The sequence below is a fragment of the Bufo bufo genome, chromosome 3 (genome assembly GCF_905171765.1).
Source record: "Bufo bufo chromosome 3, aBufBuf1.1, whole genome shotgun sequence".
In the NCBI taxonomy this organism is placed as follows: domain Eukaryota; kingdom Metazoa; phylum Chordata; class Amphibia; order Anura; family Bufonidae; genus Bufo; species Bufo bufo.
In genome coordinates, this window is record NC_053391.1 from 638,189,534 (window position 1) to 638,205,512 (window position 15,979).

The 15,979-nt window shown below is 44.0% G+C and overlaps 1 protein-coding gene across 1 annotated transcript in view; it reads left to right on the top strand.

Annotated features, from left to right (window-relative positions):
- The window catches only part of ATP8A2 (ATPase phospholipid transporting 8A2), a 728,462-nt gene that overhangs the window by 156,815 nt on the left and 555,668 nt on the right, over nt 1-15,979 (top strand). The window contains exon 19 of the mRNA XM_040422449.1: nt 2,495-2,564. Within this exon, the coding sequence (XP_040278383.1) occupies nt 2,495-2,564 (70 nt within the window). The remainder of the gene's footprint in view (nt 1-2,494; nt 2,565-15,979) is intronic.

The following is a 15,979-nucleotide window of genomic DNA, read 5'->3' on the forward strand; positions in this document are numbered from 1 at the left end:
CCAGTCACTGTAATGCCAGTAACCAACATGACTACGGCATTGCAGTGAGTGGCAGTACTTACCTGCACGTTTATTGGCTGGGTAGCAGCCAACAAACGTGCGGGGAGGAGACTCTAGCATCGCGCTCGAACACACACGGTATTCGGCCGAACACCGTGATGTGCCGAGCATGCTCGATCAACACTAGATGTGACATCACAGGGCTGTCTGGCTGCTGATTGACTGCATGCATGGCATTGTGGGTGATCCCTCGTTCCCAGAGTTCCTTGCTCCATGTCCTAACACGTGCAGCAGCCATTTTTGTAAAAAATGCAATTCGTTACCACGAAGAGTGAGGAAATTCAGATTCAATGCTAATCGAATTTTTCCTGAAATTCGGATCAAATTCCACTTCGTCAATTTCGATTCGCTCATCTCTACCCATAATCTGCACTGCGCCACCAATGTTTTTACTATTGGCCGGGATTGGGATGGGGGTGGGGGGCGCACTGCGCCACCAATGATTAATACTGGGGGGCTTGGGGGGGGGGGGCGCACTGCGCCACCAATGAAGATAAGTCTCTCAATCATTCATATACAGGAGACGGGAGCTGGCTGCAGAATCACATAGCCGGCTCCCGACCTCTATGAGCGGTAGCTGCGATCCGCGGCACCTGAGGAGTTAACTACCGCGGACCGCAGCTATCGATCATAGAGGTCGGGAGCCGGCTATATGATTCTGCAGCCAGCTCCCGCCTCCTGTATATGAATGAATGAAAGACTCATCTTCATTGGTGGAGCGCTGGCCACAGCCCCTCCCCTCCTCTTATGTTCTCTCCTCTCATTGGCGGCAGCAGCAGCACAGGGGGAGGGAGACACGGCTTCCTTCTCCCCTGTGCTGCGGAGGGAACACGGAGAGCGCTGAGAGCAGCGCGTTCTGTTGTGTTCCCAATACGTTATCGGTATATCTGCAAAATAGATGCCGATACCGATAACGTTCAAAATCCTCAATATCGGCCGATAATATCAGCCAAACCGATAATCGGTCGATCCCTAATCAGTACACATAAAATGTATCAACTTAGATTTCAGGCTGTTCAGCTCACAGAGTTCTGCCCAGACTGGATACAATTGTAGCTGACCCTAGCTGTGAGAAGTATAGGGTTTGGCCACGTGATCAGGTCTTCGGATGCAGTTTTTGAAGCTAAACTCAGGAGTTCAGAAAAGGAGAGAAAGTATAAAGGACAGATACAATGGCCCAGATTCAAGAAGCACTTGCGCGGGAACAAGTGTGATTTGCGCCGCGCAAGTACTGATTTGCTCCTATGCAAATTTGCGGCTGATTCTGTAAACCAGTTAAGCCTGAAATGCTGCCATTTTCCCGCGCACGCAGCCTAGCTGTTCCTGCGCAATTTGCGTGCAATTTTGCGCGGGGTGTAAGTTGCGCCTTCATGGAATTCCCTCAGCGAATATGCAAATTAGGTACTGCCGATGATTCAGAAACATGCGCGTGTGATGCGCATCTTGCGCTGGAAGCGTGCAAGCTTTTTTCCCTGGGCAAACTTGCTCCTGTTAAAAGCAGGGGCAAGTTAGCAAAAGATGGCCAAATGTCATCTGAAGGAGCGCGCAACTTCAGCAGCACCTAGACAGACGATCTGAACAAGCAGATTTGAAATACATCTAAAGAACATCTAAATAGTTATTCTAGATGGCAGTTTGTTCTTATACCTTTTTATCCTATGAGAATAAAACACAAAAACAAGTGTTCCTTGTGCTCTTCAAATGAAAAATGACATTTTCAGATGTTTCTAGAATTTACTTATCTCATTCAAGTACTACACTAAAACAGCTGCACCAATAAAATAAAGGCTATGTATGTTTATTTCTGTTCTTTTATAATTTAAATTCTTTATACAGTAATATAAAATATTTTGGTCCCTTTGGGAGGTGCCATGTCTTGCAAAAGGGCTGAATTTCCTTGCTCAGGGGGGGTAGGAAAAAGCAGGATGAAATTCAGCAAAGAACCTGCGCAAGTCTGCTCCTATTTATTTGCTCAGTGCAAGCAGCTGAGCAGGATTTGCCCTGAAATTATGCTAGCAAACCTCTGCTGAGCCGAAAATTCCTCATTTACATAGGGGCACACCCACTTTGACTTGCACGGCCTTGCGCCCTCAGCTTTGCCTTAAACAGGAGCAAATTAAATGAACAAACGATTCCTGAATCAGGTGGCAATTTGGCGAAATTGCTCCAGCGCAGAGAAATTCAGCTGAGCGGCTCAGGTGTAAGTAATGGGCAAATCTACCTGAATCTGGGCCAATGTCTCCTCTTTTTGGAAGGCACTCCTGGTTTTGTCTTCCAAAACTGCATCAGGAAACCTGACCGTGTAGCTGTACCTTTAAGTCTGCACAGGTTTACAGTCACTAAATGTAAATATCTCAATTCACTGACAGCAAGCAGTATACTGTATATAATATAATTGTCTGACTTTTTATCAGAATCATCTGGTTTCTTTCAGCAACCGAAAACGAATGTCTGTGATTGTCCGGACGCCATCAGGACATCTTAGGCTCTACTGTAAAGGAGCAGTGAGTATTTCTGGTTGACTAGTTGTAGCTCCTTCATATTAAGATTTCCGGAATGATTTGTGGGCTGTCTGGCCAAAACTTAGAATGCAGTAATACTCACCTTACCAATACCTTGCCGCTCCTGTGCAGTCCCTGACGGTCTCTGTATCCTGCAATGGTGCTGTCAGTAGTTCTATTCATCTGTCAGCAGGATCAACTTTGTTAAACCAGATATATTACCAAGTAGGGCTGATCCTGCTGATTCAAATGATACTTTTCTTGTGAAAATTGGTTGCAGTGTTCCCAAGAAAAAATACTTTTATTCTTTATGCAAATAAATGTTTCGGTGCACTGAGGGGCATGGCCAGCACTGAAAAGCTGAGGAGCCACGGTGCACCGTGGGGCTAGGCCACGCCACTCAGTGCACTGAAGCCCTATTTTGCTTACAGAATAAAAGTATTTTTTCTCAGGAAGGCAACAACTGATGTTCACAAGACGGGCGTCATTTTAGGGCACTTTCACACTAGCATTTTTGTTTTCCGGCATAGAGTTACGTCCTAGGGGCTCAATACCGGAAAAGAACTGATCAGTTTTATCCTAATGCATTATGAATGGAGAGCAATCTGTTCAGGATGCATCAGGATGTCTACAGTTCAGTCCCTTTTAGGTTTTTTGGACGGAGAAAATACCGCAGCCTGCTGCAGTTTTATCTCGGGCCAAAAATACTGAACACTTGCCGGAATGCTGGATCCGGCATTAAATGTTCCGGCAAAACAGAACCGGCTTTTCGGTCTGTTTTTACGGATGACACTGGAGAGACGGATCCGGTATTGCAATGCATTTGTCAGACAGATCCGCATCAAGATCCGTCTGATAAATGCCATCAGTTTGCGTCCGGATTGCCGGATCCGGCAGGCAGTTCCGGCAATGGAACTGCCTGCTGGAATCCTCTGGAATCCTCTGCCGCAAGTGTGAAAGTACCCTTAATGAGCAGAATCAATCCCACCAGGCAGTATGCCTGGTTTACTAGAGATGACCCTGCTGACACATGCTCTATGAAGCTTCTGGTGAAAATGTCAAGGATCTGTATTAATACCCCAAAGTTGTGCTTTATACATATCTGTATCTTAGTTATCGGTGCAGGACATTTCTTAGATGAGTTTCTCTGCATTTACCCCTATAAATAGTGTTGAGCGAATCGAAGTCCACAAAGTGCACTTCGATCCGAATTTCATGGAAAATTCATTTCACCGTGAAGCTGAACTTTCTTGTGCCTCGCGGTAGCGAATAGATTATCCCTGAATGGCAGTAAAAAAATAAATAAAAACATACTTACCTCCTCCATTTGCCCATGACGGACCGGCCGCCGCCATCTTGATTGAAGATCTTGCACGAAATCCCGTGTTGGTGAGATATAACGTTACCACGCCGGCCGACGTGATGACATCATCATGTGCCAAGCCAGATTTAGCACTATTTCTTCAATCAAGTTGTCGGTGGCCGGCCCGTCGCGAGCAAATGGATGAGGTACAAGTATGATTTCATTTTTTTTTTTAAACACACACTGTGTCATTACTTTCAGATGCCGTGATCATAAGCGCACCCACTACTTACAAAGAAATGCGTTTTGTGAAGAAGTAATTCATCACAAAGGGAAATTTTTAGTAAAATTCGGCAAAGCTGCCAGATCATATTTTTGAATACTTCGCTCATCACTACCTATAACAGCATTTTCTGTTCCTGTAATTAGACATCTTAGTTTTATCATAGGACCTCTGGGCTCTGTAACAAATTCAGTTTTTATTTTTATTTTCTGTGCCAAAGAAGGAAAGTTGGAATCTGGTTGTTATAAGACCCTATGCCAACACAATGCTTGAATAGGAAGTGTTGTCATGTGGACACGAAGCCCCGAAACCTATCTGTCAACTAGGGAATAAGTAATATTTTTCAAAATATCCTAGTGGTATTATGGGTTATAATTCTCTTACAATTATTAAGTTATAGGAAAGTTTTTAATTGAAGAGGAATAAGGAAGTTTAATTGATCCAGGAGAATTATTACCACCAGGATTTTTTTTTACCCTTGTGGGACAAAAACTGCTGCCATCTCCTTTGTTTTTGTTTTTCCTCCCTTTACATTGAAAGGTTAAGCATAAAGTGGTTGGCCTATCTGGGACTTTGATGGCATCATGCTAGGATATGCCCTCGGTGTCAGATAAGTTTGGGCCCCCCTCTATGACCTGCTCCCATCTCCAAACGGTGCTCCTGAAGTGAAGAAGAGCGCGTTCTCCATTCATCGCTATGGGAGTTCAGGAATTAGCCAAGTAAACATGCTCAGATGTTTTTGGAAGTCTCATAGCGTTGAATGGAGAGCACACAGCACAAGCGAGGCCAACGCTCCATTCACTGATGTGGGACTCAGATAGCTGAGCGAGGCACTTGGCTCTTTTCAGAACTCCCCTAGGGGTGATCAGAGGGTGGCAGCACATGCACAGCTGCTCTCTGTTGAGTTCAGGGGCTCCATTCTGGAAAAAGGACCTGCACCTATATGACACTGATAGTATATTATATCCTAGCGATCAATGTCCCAGAGGAGCCAAACACTTTAATGGAGCCTTTTTTTTTTTACTTTTGTACTTGCATCAGAGTTTACCTTTATAATGGAAATCAGAATGCATAGCTGGATCTCTTATACGACCCATACCCCGAGCACCTCATGCACTTCATTGACTTAAAGGGGTTTTTTCATGACTAATGTAAATAAATCAAAATCGGACATCATATAGCACATGACAACCTCTTTCTAACAAAGCTGGAACCAGCCCTGTACCTCACATGGATCCAGAGATCTCTACATTCATTGCTCTGCTAGATTTATATCAAGCTGACAGCTCAGGGGGAGTGTCCTTATTACTGCAGCTAAGGCTCCATTCAGACGTTCGTGGTGTTTTACGGTCCGCAAATTGCGGACTGCAAAACACTGATGCCAAACATCGCCGGCACCCCAATAGAGAATGCCTATTCTTGTCTGCAGCTGCGGACAAGAATAGGACATGTTCTATTTTTTTCCGGAAATGCGGATGCGGACAGCACACTGTGTGCTGTCCGCATCTTTTCCGTCACTATTGGAAATAAATGGGTCCGCACCCGTTCCGCAAAATTGTGGAACGGATGCGGACCCATTCTACGGACGTGTGAATGGACCTTAAGGGGGTGTGTCTCAGCTCTCCCTATCACAACTCAGGAGGCAGTTGACTGATGAAACTGAGCATGTGCGGCCATCTCAGTGAGCAGAAAAAAATTAAAAAAAAAAAAAAAACAGCAGGTGGCGCTATGCAGATACATTTTATTGAATAGCCCAGTGGCTATGCAAAATTTTTATTTGCATGTTTTTACACAAGTATTCAGATCCTGGGGCTCGTTATAAAACTGTAGAATATTTTTCATGGGACAACCCCTTTAAATTGTGGCCTTGTCGGTTACTTCTCAGTTGTTGGCTATTTGTGAATAGATCTGTGGGTGTCCGACCACTGGGACCCCCACTGATTATGAGGGATCTTGTGTCCCTATTTCCACCAGTCCCATAGTTTGAATGGAGCGGCAGTGTGGGTGCTCGATTGCCAATCCTTCAAAAGGAGGGCACAGGACACATCGTTGTCATGATCACTAATGGTGCCAGAGGTCAGTCCCCACTGATCCAACAGTTATGTCCCATCTAGTCGATCCAGAATACCTCTTAAAGCTAAGTACAAAAGAAATAGGTTTAGATTTTTCAAGTGCTATACAATATTCTTTAGATTTTTTAAGGACTATACAAGTTTTTTTCAAATGCTATACAATTTATAGCTGAACACCTGAATGATGTATTTTTTTACTCCTGTCCTGTGTATATATACCTCTTGCAATTGTCCTAATTATCAAAATTCTCTGAGGTGATTAATTTCATAGCAAGTAAGAGCAGCTTGTTCTGGAGAGTGTTATAATATAAAATTAACATGACAAAAAGTCATATAATAAAAATAATGGAGGCTCCAGGGAAGGTTTGTAAACGGGCTTCCCAGAAATTAGACCGCACAATCCAACCTGCCGGTTCCATCACAATTGTACCACCCGACAAGGCATTGCATTACTCTTACTCACTGAGCCGCAGAGCTTTCCTTTATGTGATTTATGGCTTGATTGGTGTAAGCACTATTTCAGAGCTGCCTCTGGTTACAAAAATCATCATTTATCTTAATTGGGGGGGATACAAAATAGATTGAATTTGGAGACCTTGAGGTAAATGTTCCTGTAGGTACGTGATGGGAAACTGAGGGTTTAATTAGGATCTCATGTCCAGAAGTGGTTTCTGTTGTATAATTTTAGAGGAATTGTTCAGTATTAGTCACACTGAGCACTACAGAAATAATATAATAAAGAAACTGCAGAATCGAAAAATATGAAGGTAAATCATCCATATGCTTGTGGTATCTTACACTGTGTTCACATTTGTGTTTGGCTCTGGCAGGGTTCCCAGCCCAGTTGTGTAGTGTCCCACTAGGTAAAGGTGGGCACTACACAAGGTTAACATTGTCCTTTGCATTACTGTGATGTTTAATTATGCATTTTCCTGTGTTATCTGGGTGTCAGGCCTGTTAGGGTGTAGATCAGCCTCCTAGACGTTAGAGGGAGCTAGAGAGCCCTAAGTATATATAGGTAGGCCCAGACAGGGGAGAGTTAGTTCATTCCAGGTGGCTAGAAGAGTAATGTAGTCAGCCTGTAGATAAAGTGAGCCTCAGTTAGCTCAGAAGGTTACCCCAGTAGAAGAGATGTGCCTCCTGGGAGCAACCTGCAGCATCCCTCACAGCAAGGACAATACAACAAGTTCAGATAAGTAACCTGATGAGCAGAGGGACTTTAATAAAAAGCAAGAGCCAATACTGGAGGAAGGATTTATTACCAAGGATTAAGGCCAGCATTTAGGCATCCGGGCCTTGGGATCCAGCCAGCTAGAATAGCTGAAGGGGATAGTGCAGCATAGGTCTGCTAAACATTAACTGTTTACCCTCCAAGTATCTTGCAAGATATTGTGAAGTAAACCTGCTTGTGGAGTATTGTTACAAGGGACTGCATCATCATTATCATCTGTATGTACAAAGTTGGACTGTTTCCAAGTAAAGCAACGTTTGGTTTACCATACCAGCTGTGTACCTCTATTACTACTACTATAAACCGGTGTGCCACTGTTACAGGCACTGGCGTCACGATCCTTAAAGGGACCTTGCCTCAGGCACTCAAAACACCTGCAACATCCAGGGCACCTCACACAACATCAGGCCAGGTCTCTCCATACAGAGTGTGCGCCAGAGGAACTTGTGTCTACCTCTCCTTCACTGCCGCATGCCTGCCCAGGGTCCTCCAAAAAGTGAGTAACCCTCGATTGCCCATAACCGTGACCTCACTGTCGCAATACTCTGCAGGTCTGGCGTGCTGCAGTTGTTTCTATCACTTGGGACTGCCTGAGAGGTGCAGCATGCAGTACTCCTCTTTAAAAAGATGGAAACTTCAGTGGAACCCCATTAAAAGTCAGCAGGGCCTGTTAGGCGTTGTCTGAATCTGATATGAACTAAACAGTACACGCATAATTTCTGTGTATTCCTAGTGATACCTGTGACGAATACAACACCTCGTGCCCGCTTGACGTCGCCTACGTCGGGCTCACGAGACTCGGTATGGTCACCGGTTACCAAGAACGTGACGTTACGCCCTCCAAAGGAGCAGGTAAGGTCAGCTTAGTACAGTTTACACATACACCTCCTGTCCACGCTGGCACAGAGAGGAAACAAGCTGAGAGAGCCTTTTCACTTCCGCAGTGAAGACAGCGCTGTCTCAGCTCTGGTATCTGCCACCAGTTTCTCGTTTGATATAAGCCCGGTCCGCTAACGGGATTATATAGGGTGAGAAACCAACCCACGGTAGCTTATAACTAGGCCAAAACACAGACGTGGGGATTCGTGATCGAGATACAAGATGGCACAAGATTAAATTATATATTTAATCGCCGTAAAAGCACACTAGATATAACACAATATACACAGAGAATATATACAGTGGTCTGAGATTACAGATACAGGTTATATGGGTACAACAGGGTTAAAGCAGAGCAAAAGTCCGTTACCGGGTAAGATGAAAGTTCCTTTGGGTTGTGGTGTGTTCTTTGCTGTAGTCACATGAAGGGCAGTGATCTCAGCTAGTTCCTGAGTCCCCCTAAACACATTACACGATGTGACCCTTCTTTAGATGAAAGACACACCCGCTTGCTGGCACAAGCCTTTTGACCTGTAGCCAGCCCTCCCTTCCCGGGCCTTTGGGAGTGGTCCACTCCTCCCTGCTGGACTGGCTACAAATGACCCACAAAACACTTTAGGGTTCATAGCTCCAGTCCAGAAGATCACAGGGAGATGGTTCTGGGACCAACTGATCCGCCTGGGTTATGGCTACAACTAGAGTCCAAACATGGTATCGTTAGTTGGTTTCTGTGGGGAGATATGTATATCTCCCTTCCCTGGCATCCCACTATCAAACCAAGAACATGGGCACGTTCCTCGTGGCCACCGAGACACAAATATGTATCCGGTTTGCGCCTGCGATGGCCGGGCAATAAATAATTCCTTATGAAATGTAGGTGCCAACATGTCTGGGAGGTATCATTGATCTTGGGCAAGAGCTGAGACCCCCTGCTGTGGGTTTTCCTGCAGATTTGGTTGCCTCCAAACTGGCTGGTTGAGGTGTGACATTATCCACATGGGGCCTCCTTGAAGCCTGGACTCCTGAGGCTTTCTCCCTTGCTAGCTGGCAATCAGATGGCTGGGGGGTGGGAACATATTTTGCATGTATACTGACTGTGTACAAGCCAAAAGGTGAATTAACTGACAATCAGGGCTGCCAGTAAATAATAATCCGTATTCCTGACAATACCCAACTTTTTGTACATGCGAATTCTGAGTAAATTGAGCAGGGTCTTTTATTCAGAATCCATAGCTATCAGTGGGGTGTGGCTTCAAATTGTGTCTCTTGCTCTGAAGGACATGGGATGTCCATGTTATTGGGCAACGTGCAATACTTACTTTCTCCTGTGGAGGTGCTACCAGACCTTCTCCCTAGTTATAGTTGAGGAACCTTAGCAGATGAACTCTCTATGATCTTATTATTTATAGACCTTCTGTGCAAAGTGGACAGCTGCTTTAATCTAGCTGAGTAAAATATTGTAATTCAAAAATCCATCCCTTTCTAATACTTAAAGGGGTTATCCCATGACTAATGTAAAAAATTAAAATCAGATATCCTATAGTAAATGACAACCTCTTTCTAAGGGCTCATACACACAACCATATGCCCTCCGTGACATACGGTCCGTGAGCGGGCCATATGTCCTGGAGTGGCATACATCGTGCGCACGGGAGTGCACAGCATCATGGGTTACTATGATGCTGTGCGCATCGGGCTGCCCGCGGGGCTATTGTCCCGCACTCATAATATCATATGAGTGCGGGACAATAGCCCCGCGGGCGGCCCGATGCGCACAGCATCATAGTAGCCTATGATGCTATGCGCTCCCGTGCTCACGATGTATGCCACCCTGGGAAATATGGCCCGCTCACACACCGTATGTCTCAGAGGGCATACGGTCGTGTGCATGAGCCCTAACAAAGAGATCTCCCCATTGCTCTTCTAGATAGCTCAAGGGGAGTGTATTTTCTGCTGCAGCCCAGGGGGCATGTCTAAGCTCTCCATATCACAGCTCAGTAGGCAGCTGAAGGATGAAACTGAGCATGTGCGGCCTTCTCAGTGAGCAGGACACAGAAATAAGAAAAAACAAACAGGTGGTGCTATACAGATACATTTTATTGAATAGCTCAGTGGCTATGTTAAATTTTTAATTACATGCAATTAGAAAAGTATTCAGATCCAGGTGCTGGTTGAAAAAACTCAAAACAACCCCTTTAAGAAATCAACAAACCCATCTAGGTACCCATTTTTTTAAATGAAATCTGTCGGCTCCGAAACAGCCTCCAAACTGGAGTAAGCGGTGTGTAGTGTAAGTAATGCTGAGTCTGATTATGTAATTTTTATTTTCATACATTTCCACAAGCCAGCAGTAACATGTATTGAGAGAACTCTTCTCTGGGTCCTCTCCATTACGTGCAAGAGCTTGGGAGTCCATTCAATGCATTTTGAATATGAAGATAAAAATGATATAATAGTCACTTATACTATACACCTCATACTCTAGTTTGGAGAGAGTTTCAGAGCTGACAGATTCTCTTTAAGCAAGCCACGCAAGTCTGAGCCCCCTGGCTCCCGTAATACTACATGCATTTCATATAGTATTGACGCTCACCAGTACTAGTAAAAAGAGGGGAAGACCCCACTGCATTCCCCCTAGGACTTTTATATGCTCTAATAGGCCATATGGGCAGGGGTTGTCCAGCTGGGACAACGACTTTAAAGGCTACCTCCAGCCATAAATAAAAAACAGTCAGTGCTTTTGAATCTTTACATGCAGTAACTGTGTGCGGTCTTCCCAAATTGGGCCGCATCTTCAACCTTCAGTTTCTTACACGAGAAGACGTAATGTCTTGGCAGCCGTATTAGCTCCCAATGGGTTAATTTCTCCTGGTGCCTGAGCCTATGCACGTTTTAAGATAACATCAGTCGCAATTCATGTGCCTTATATATTTACAACCCCTAAATGTAAAGATGGTGTGAAACTACAATTCTCTGTATATTACAAAAGCTACAGGCATACTAGACCCTAGAGGGAGATTTATCAAAAGTACTGGCAACCAATCAGATTCCACCTTTCATTTTTCACAGCTCTTTTGGAAAATGAAAGGGGAAATCTGATTGGCTGCTAAGTGAAACTAAGCTAGTTTTCCTTTACTTCAGTTTTGAAAAATGTCCCCTATGGTTTGCCAATTTTATAAGGTCATTTGGACAGGTATTGACAACGTAAGAGTGAAATACGAATCTTCACTGCCTACGTTTACGGCACATCCAAAAGATGAAGATTCTTCATGAAGGACACACAGGTTTTCGGCTCATTACAAGACAAAGTGAACTGCATATCCCACAAACAAATTACTGTAATGTATACTTCACACAGATATCATAGAGAACCACAGCAAAACTTAGTATGGGCTCGCCAGGGAGATTTCTAATTAATTTACTTATTTTTTATTCTTTTAATAAAAAAAAGTCCCACTTTCCCGCACTTTCTTCAGCCTCTATGTTGGAAAAAGTGGAACAGTGCTTCATAAATATGGCACTCATTCTGAACACCATATTTCCTAATGTATTGATTTTAGATAACTATCATACATCTCGCCCATGCAGCTATAAATCCCCTTCTCCCCTTCACAAATTACATGGTAACACTGGCTGCTTGCAACCACCACTAGGGGGAGCTCAGTGCATAATGCATACAGTTACCATTGAACTCAATGAAAGCTGCAAAATCTGAGCTCTTCCTAATGGTGGCCGTAGGAAAATGTGGTGGATTTATGACGGGAGTCCACCGCTGGGCCCTCCTTACCACAGGCACCATAGCAGTGGCGTGGTCTGCCTCCATGCTAAGTATGCTACGCTAATAACTGTACTGTAACTGTACAGAGCCTTGCACCTGCATGTGCATTACATGGACTGATTTTCATCTAATACATGGTAATCTGTGGCATCTATATAATGATCCATGGGAAACAAATAAGCGGAGGTATCTCCCAAAGATGAGAACTAGCTCGCTAGCGCCACCTCTTGGAAGTGGCTCCCTGTGAGTCAAGATCCCATCTTTATTATTGTGCGGATCATCCACAGGACAAAGCTTCTAAGTGCATAATGGCTAATTTAGATAAATTGTTAGACGAAGTGTGTTTTTCGCCTATGAGAGATAAGAAGGAATATAATTTATTCTGCTTGAAAATCTCCACTTTTGGCCGCTGACATGGCTATGATAAAACATCTTTATGGGTAACCACCCCGCATATAGTATTGTTCCAGGTGATTTATACATAGGATTTATCCCCGCTGTCATAATGACTTATAGCTCCTATAGGCTTGATAGAAACCAGAGGCAACATGCCAGAGAAAGCCTTTTGTCTCCAAGATGAAGATAAAGATCCACTTTCTATTAAGTATGTTACACATCCATATATATCAAACTTATCAAGGCTCTTTCCAAAGCACAGCCTTTTATAATGCAATACATTAGTAGATTATCATGTTCACATCCAGTCTTACTCTGTGGACATTCCAGGATAGCTCTTTATTAGGAGCTTTATTGTATATGATGAATTATGCTAAAAAGATACATAAAGCATTGCCGAATAAGACGTGACCATCTATGGCTACGGAGTAAAGCTATAGAGCCACCGATGTATTCTGTGCCAGACGTAGAATAAATCAGGTTGTGGGTCTGACGCCTCCTGACACTCAATTATTTTGGCAAGTTTAATAATTGCTTCATTGTATTGGTGGATTTATGTTTATGGCTTGATCTCTGTGACCACTGTTGGTGGTATGGACAGTATGTGAAGTGAAACTTATGAGTCATGATCTACAGCTCTGGAAACAAAATTAAGAGACCACTTCAAAATGATCAGTTTCTCTAGTTTTGCAATTTATGGGTATGCGTTTGACTAAAATGAGCAGTTTTATTCTATAAACTGACATTTCTCCCAAATTCCAGATAAATATATTGTATTTTAGAGCATCTTTTTTTAACTGCTCAAAATAAGACAACCGTTGCAGTGATATCAGACCTCAAATATTGCACACGTTCATATTCATTAAATAACATAGTAATATTTCACCTTGTGGAGTCCAGAAATCAATATTTCCTGGAATAACCCAGATTTTTTGATTCTATAACAAGAGAATAGGGATTTTATACTGTCGCTCGTTAGGTAAAGTTTGGCATAGGTGATCACCTAATCAGCACGTCAATAATTAGAATGATGTGTGCCTGTGATGGAATTAGTCCAACTCTGGAATGGAATGGCTGCCGTACATGTGGAAATGCTGATTTAATAAAAATTTGGAGTGGTCTCTTAATTTTTTTCCGGATCTTATATATCATATTTTCGCTTTATAAGACTCACTTTTTCCCACCAAAAGTGGGGGGGGGGGGAATGTCAGTGTGTCTTATAAAGGGAATGCTAGTGAACGCTTCCATTATGGAAGTTGCGAGGAGCGGTGAATGATGCGCTTCAAACACTGCCTGCTCTTCTCTGGGCCCGCGTTGCACTGTCTTGACTGTGTACAATGTCAGGATGTAGTGCGCGTACTATGACCTGATGCTGCACACAGTCAGGTCACAGTGCAACGCAGGCCCGGAGAAGACTAAGGAGCCTGACTGCAGGAGAGAACGCCACCCTGCAGAGTAATGGTGGAGCAGGAGAAGTAAGTTAATTTATTTTAGCTCTGATGGGGCTTTGATCTGACACCTGATATGGGGGTCTGATCTGAGATTAGATATGGGGGTCTGATCTGAGGTGTGACATGTGAATCTGATCTACGGATCTGATATGGGTTCTGATTTGAGGTCTGATGTGGGGGTCTGATCGGAGATGTGATGAAATTATATTTTTTTCTTATGTGGTTCTTATCATTGCGAGCATTTTATTAAAGGGAGTCTGTCACCACATTTGAGCCTATTAGACAGATCCAATAGCGTTAATAGTGCCACCCAGAAGTTTAAAACGGTACCTTTGTTGCATATACCGGAGTCTTGTTTGAGCCAAAAATGAACTTTGTAGGTTCTGTAAATGCGCCGTCTCAAGTGCCCAGGGCGGCGTCTCAATCTTCCGAGCCCAAGACCGGACCTCCCCAACGGCTCATAACCCCGCCCTCCTTGTGCCTCTGCCCGCCCGTTTACACTCCTCCTCTCTCCTGCGGCGCAGTGGAAAATGAGAGAGGAGGAGTGTAAACGGGCGGGCAGAGGCACAAGGAGGGCGGGGTTATGAGCCGTTGGGGAGGTCCGGTCTTGGGCTCGGAAGATTGAGACGCCGCCCTGGGCACTTGAGACGGCGCATTTACAGAACCTACAAAGTTCATTTTTGGCTCAAACAAGACTCCGGTATATGCAACAAAGGTACCGTTTTAAACTTCTGGGTGGCACTATTAACGCTATTGGATCTGTCTAATAGGCTCAAATGTGGTGACAGACTCCATTTAAGCAAAATATGGGGTGTGTGTGTATGTATGTATGTATGTATGTATGTATGTATGTATATATATATATATATATATATATATATATATATTTAGGAAAGTTTGTTTATTGTTAACTGTTTAAAGGTTCAGCAACGTCAAAGCTGAGATCATTCTTCTTGCAAGCTTGGTAACTGATAAACATGCAAAATAGGAGAAAGGTAGAAAGGACACTTTGGGCTCATTTTTTAAGGGATTTGCGACAATTTTTGTCGACAGTATGGTTGCAAAATCCAATTTTAAACAACCATGTGACAATATTTAGTAGCAAAGCCAGTTCCACGCTCTGTTCGGCAGTTGGGTGGAACGGGTGCCCCTTTATGTTCTCTTTTGTACCTGGAGGCCTGGTCTGCCCATTTTCTTCCATGCTATGTGGTAGTTTGGGCACCACTGGATTCATGCCATGAGATGCATCAAGGTAACTCATTCTTGGCAGTTGGGGGTCTGATTTAGCCAATTCCAGTTCCTGTAGCAGGTCACTCAGATCCTGGAGCTTGTAGTTGTTCTTATTAATTTCTTTGGGAATGTTTGAAGTCTTTTAAATAAGGCACTTTCTTTGACTACAGAAATACTGTTTGTTTAAGTATCTCTCATGCTGCAGCTGAATGGCCCATTTGAACTGCTCTTAATGACTCAATGTGCTCTGCAGATTCTGGGCCAAACCAGCTCCCCTTGACAGTAAGGTTAAAGGGCATCTGTCAGCAGACCTGTACTTATTAAACTGGCTGACCTGTTACATGTGTGCTTGGCAGCTGAAGACATCCGTGTTGGTCTTATGTTCATATGTGCCTGCATTACTGAGAAAAATGATGTTTTAATATATGCAAATGAGCCTCTAGGAGCAATGGGGGCGTTGCCATTACACCTAGAGGCTCTGCTCTCTCTGCAACTGCCGTGCCCTCTGCACTTTGATTGACAGAGCCAGGCAGTGAAATGTCATCACTCCTGGCCCTGCCAATCAAAGTAGAGAGGGCGCAGCAGCTGCAAAGAAAGTGGAGCCTCTCGAAGTAACGGCAACGCCCCCGTTGCTTCTAGAGGCTCATTTGCATATAGTAAAACATCATTTTTCCCAGCAATAGGCACATATGAACATGGAACCAACACAGATGCCTTCAGCTGCCAAGTGCACATGTAACAGGTCAGCCAGTGTCACAGGTACAAATCTGCTGACAGATGCCTTTTTAAGATTGT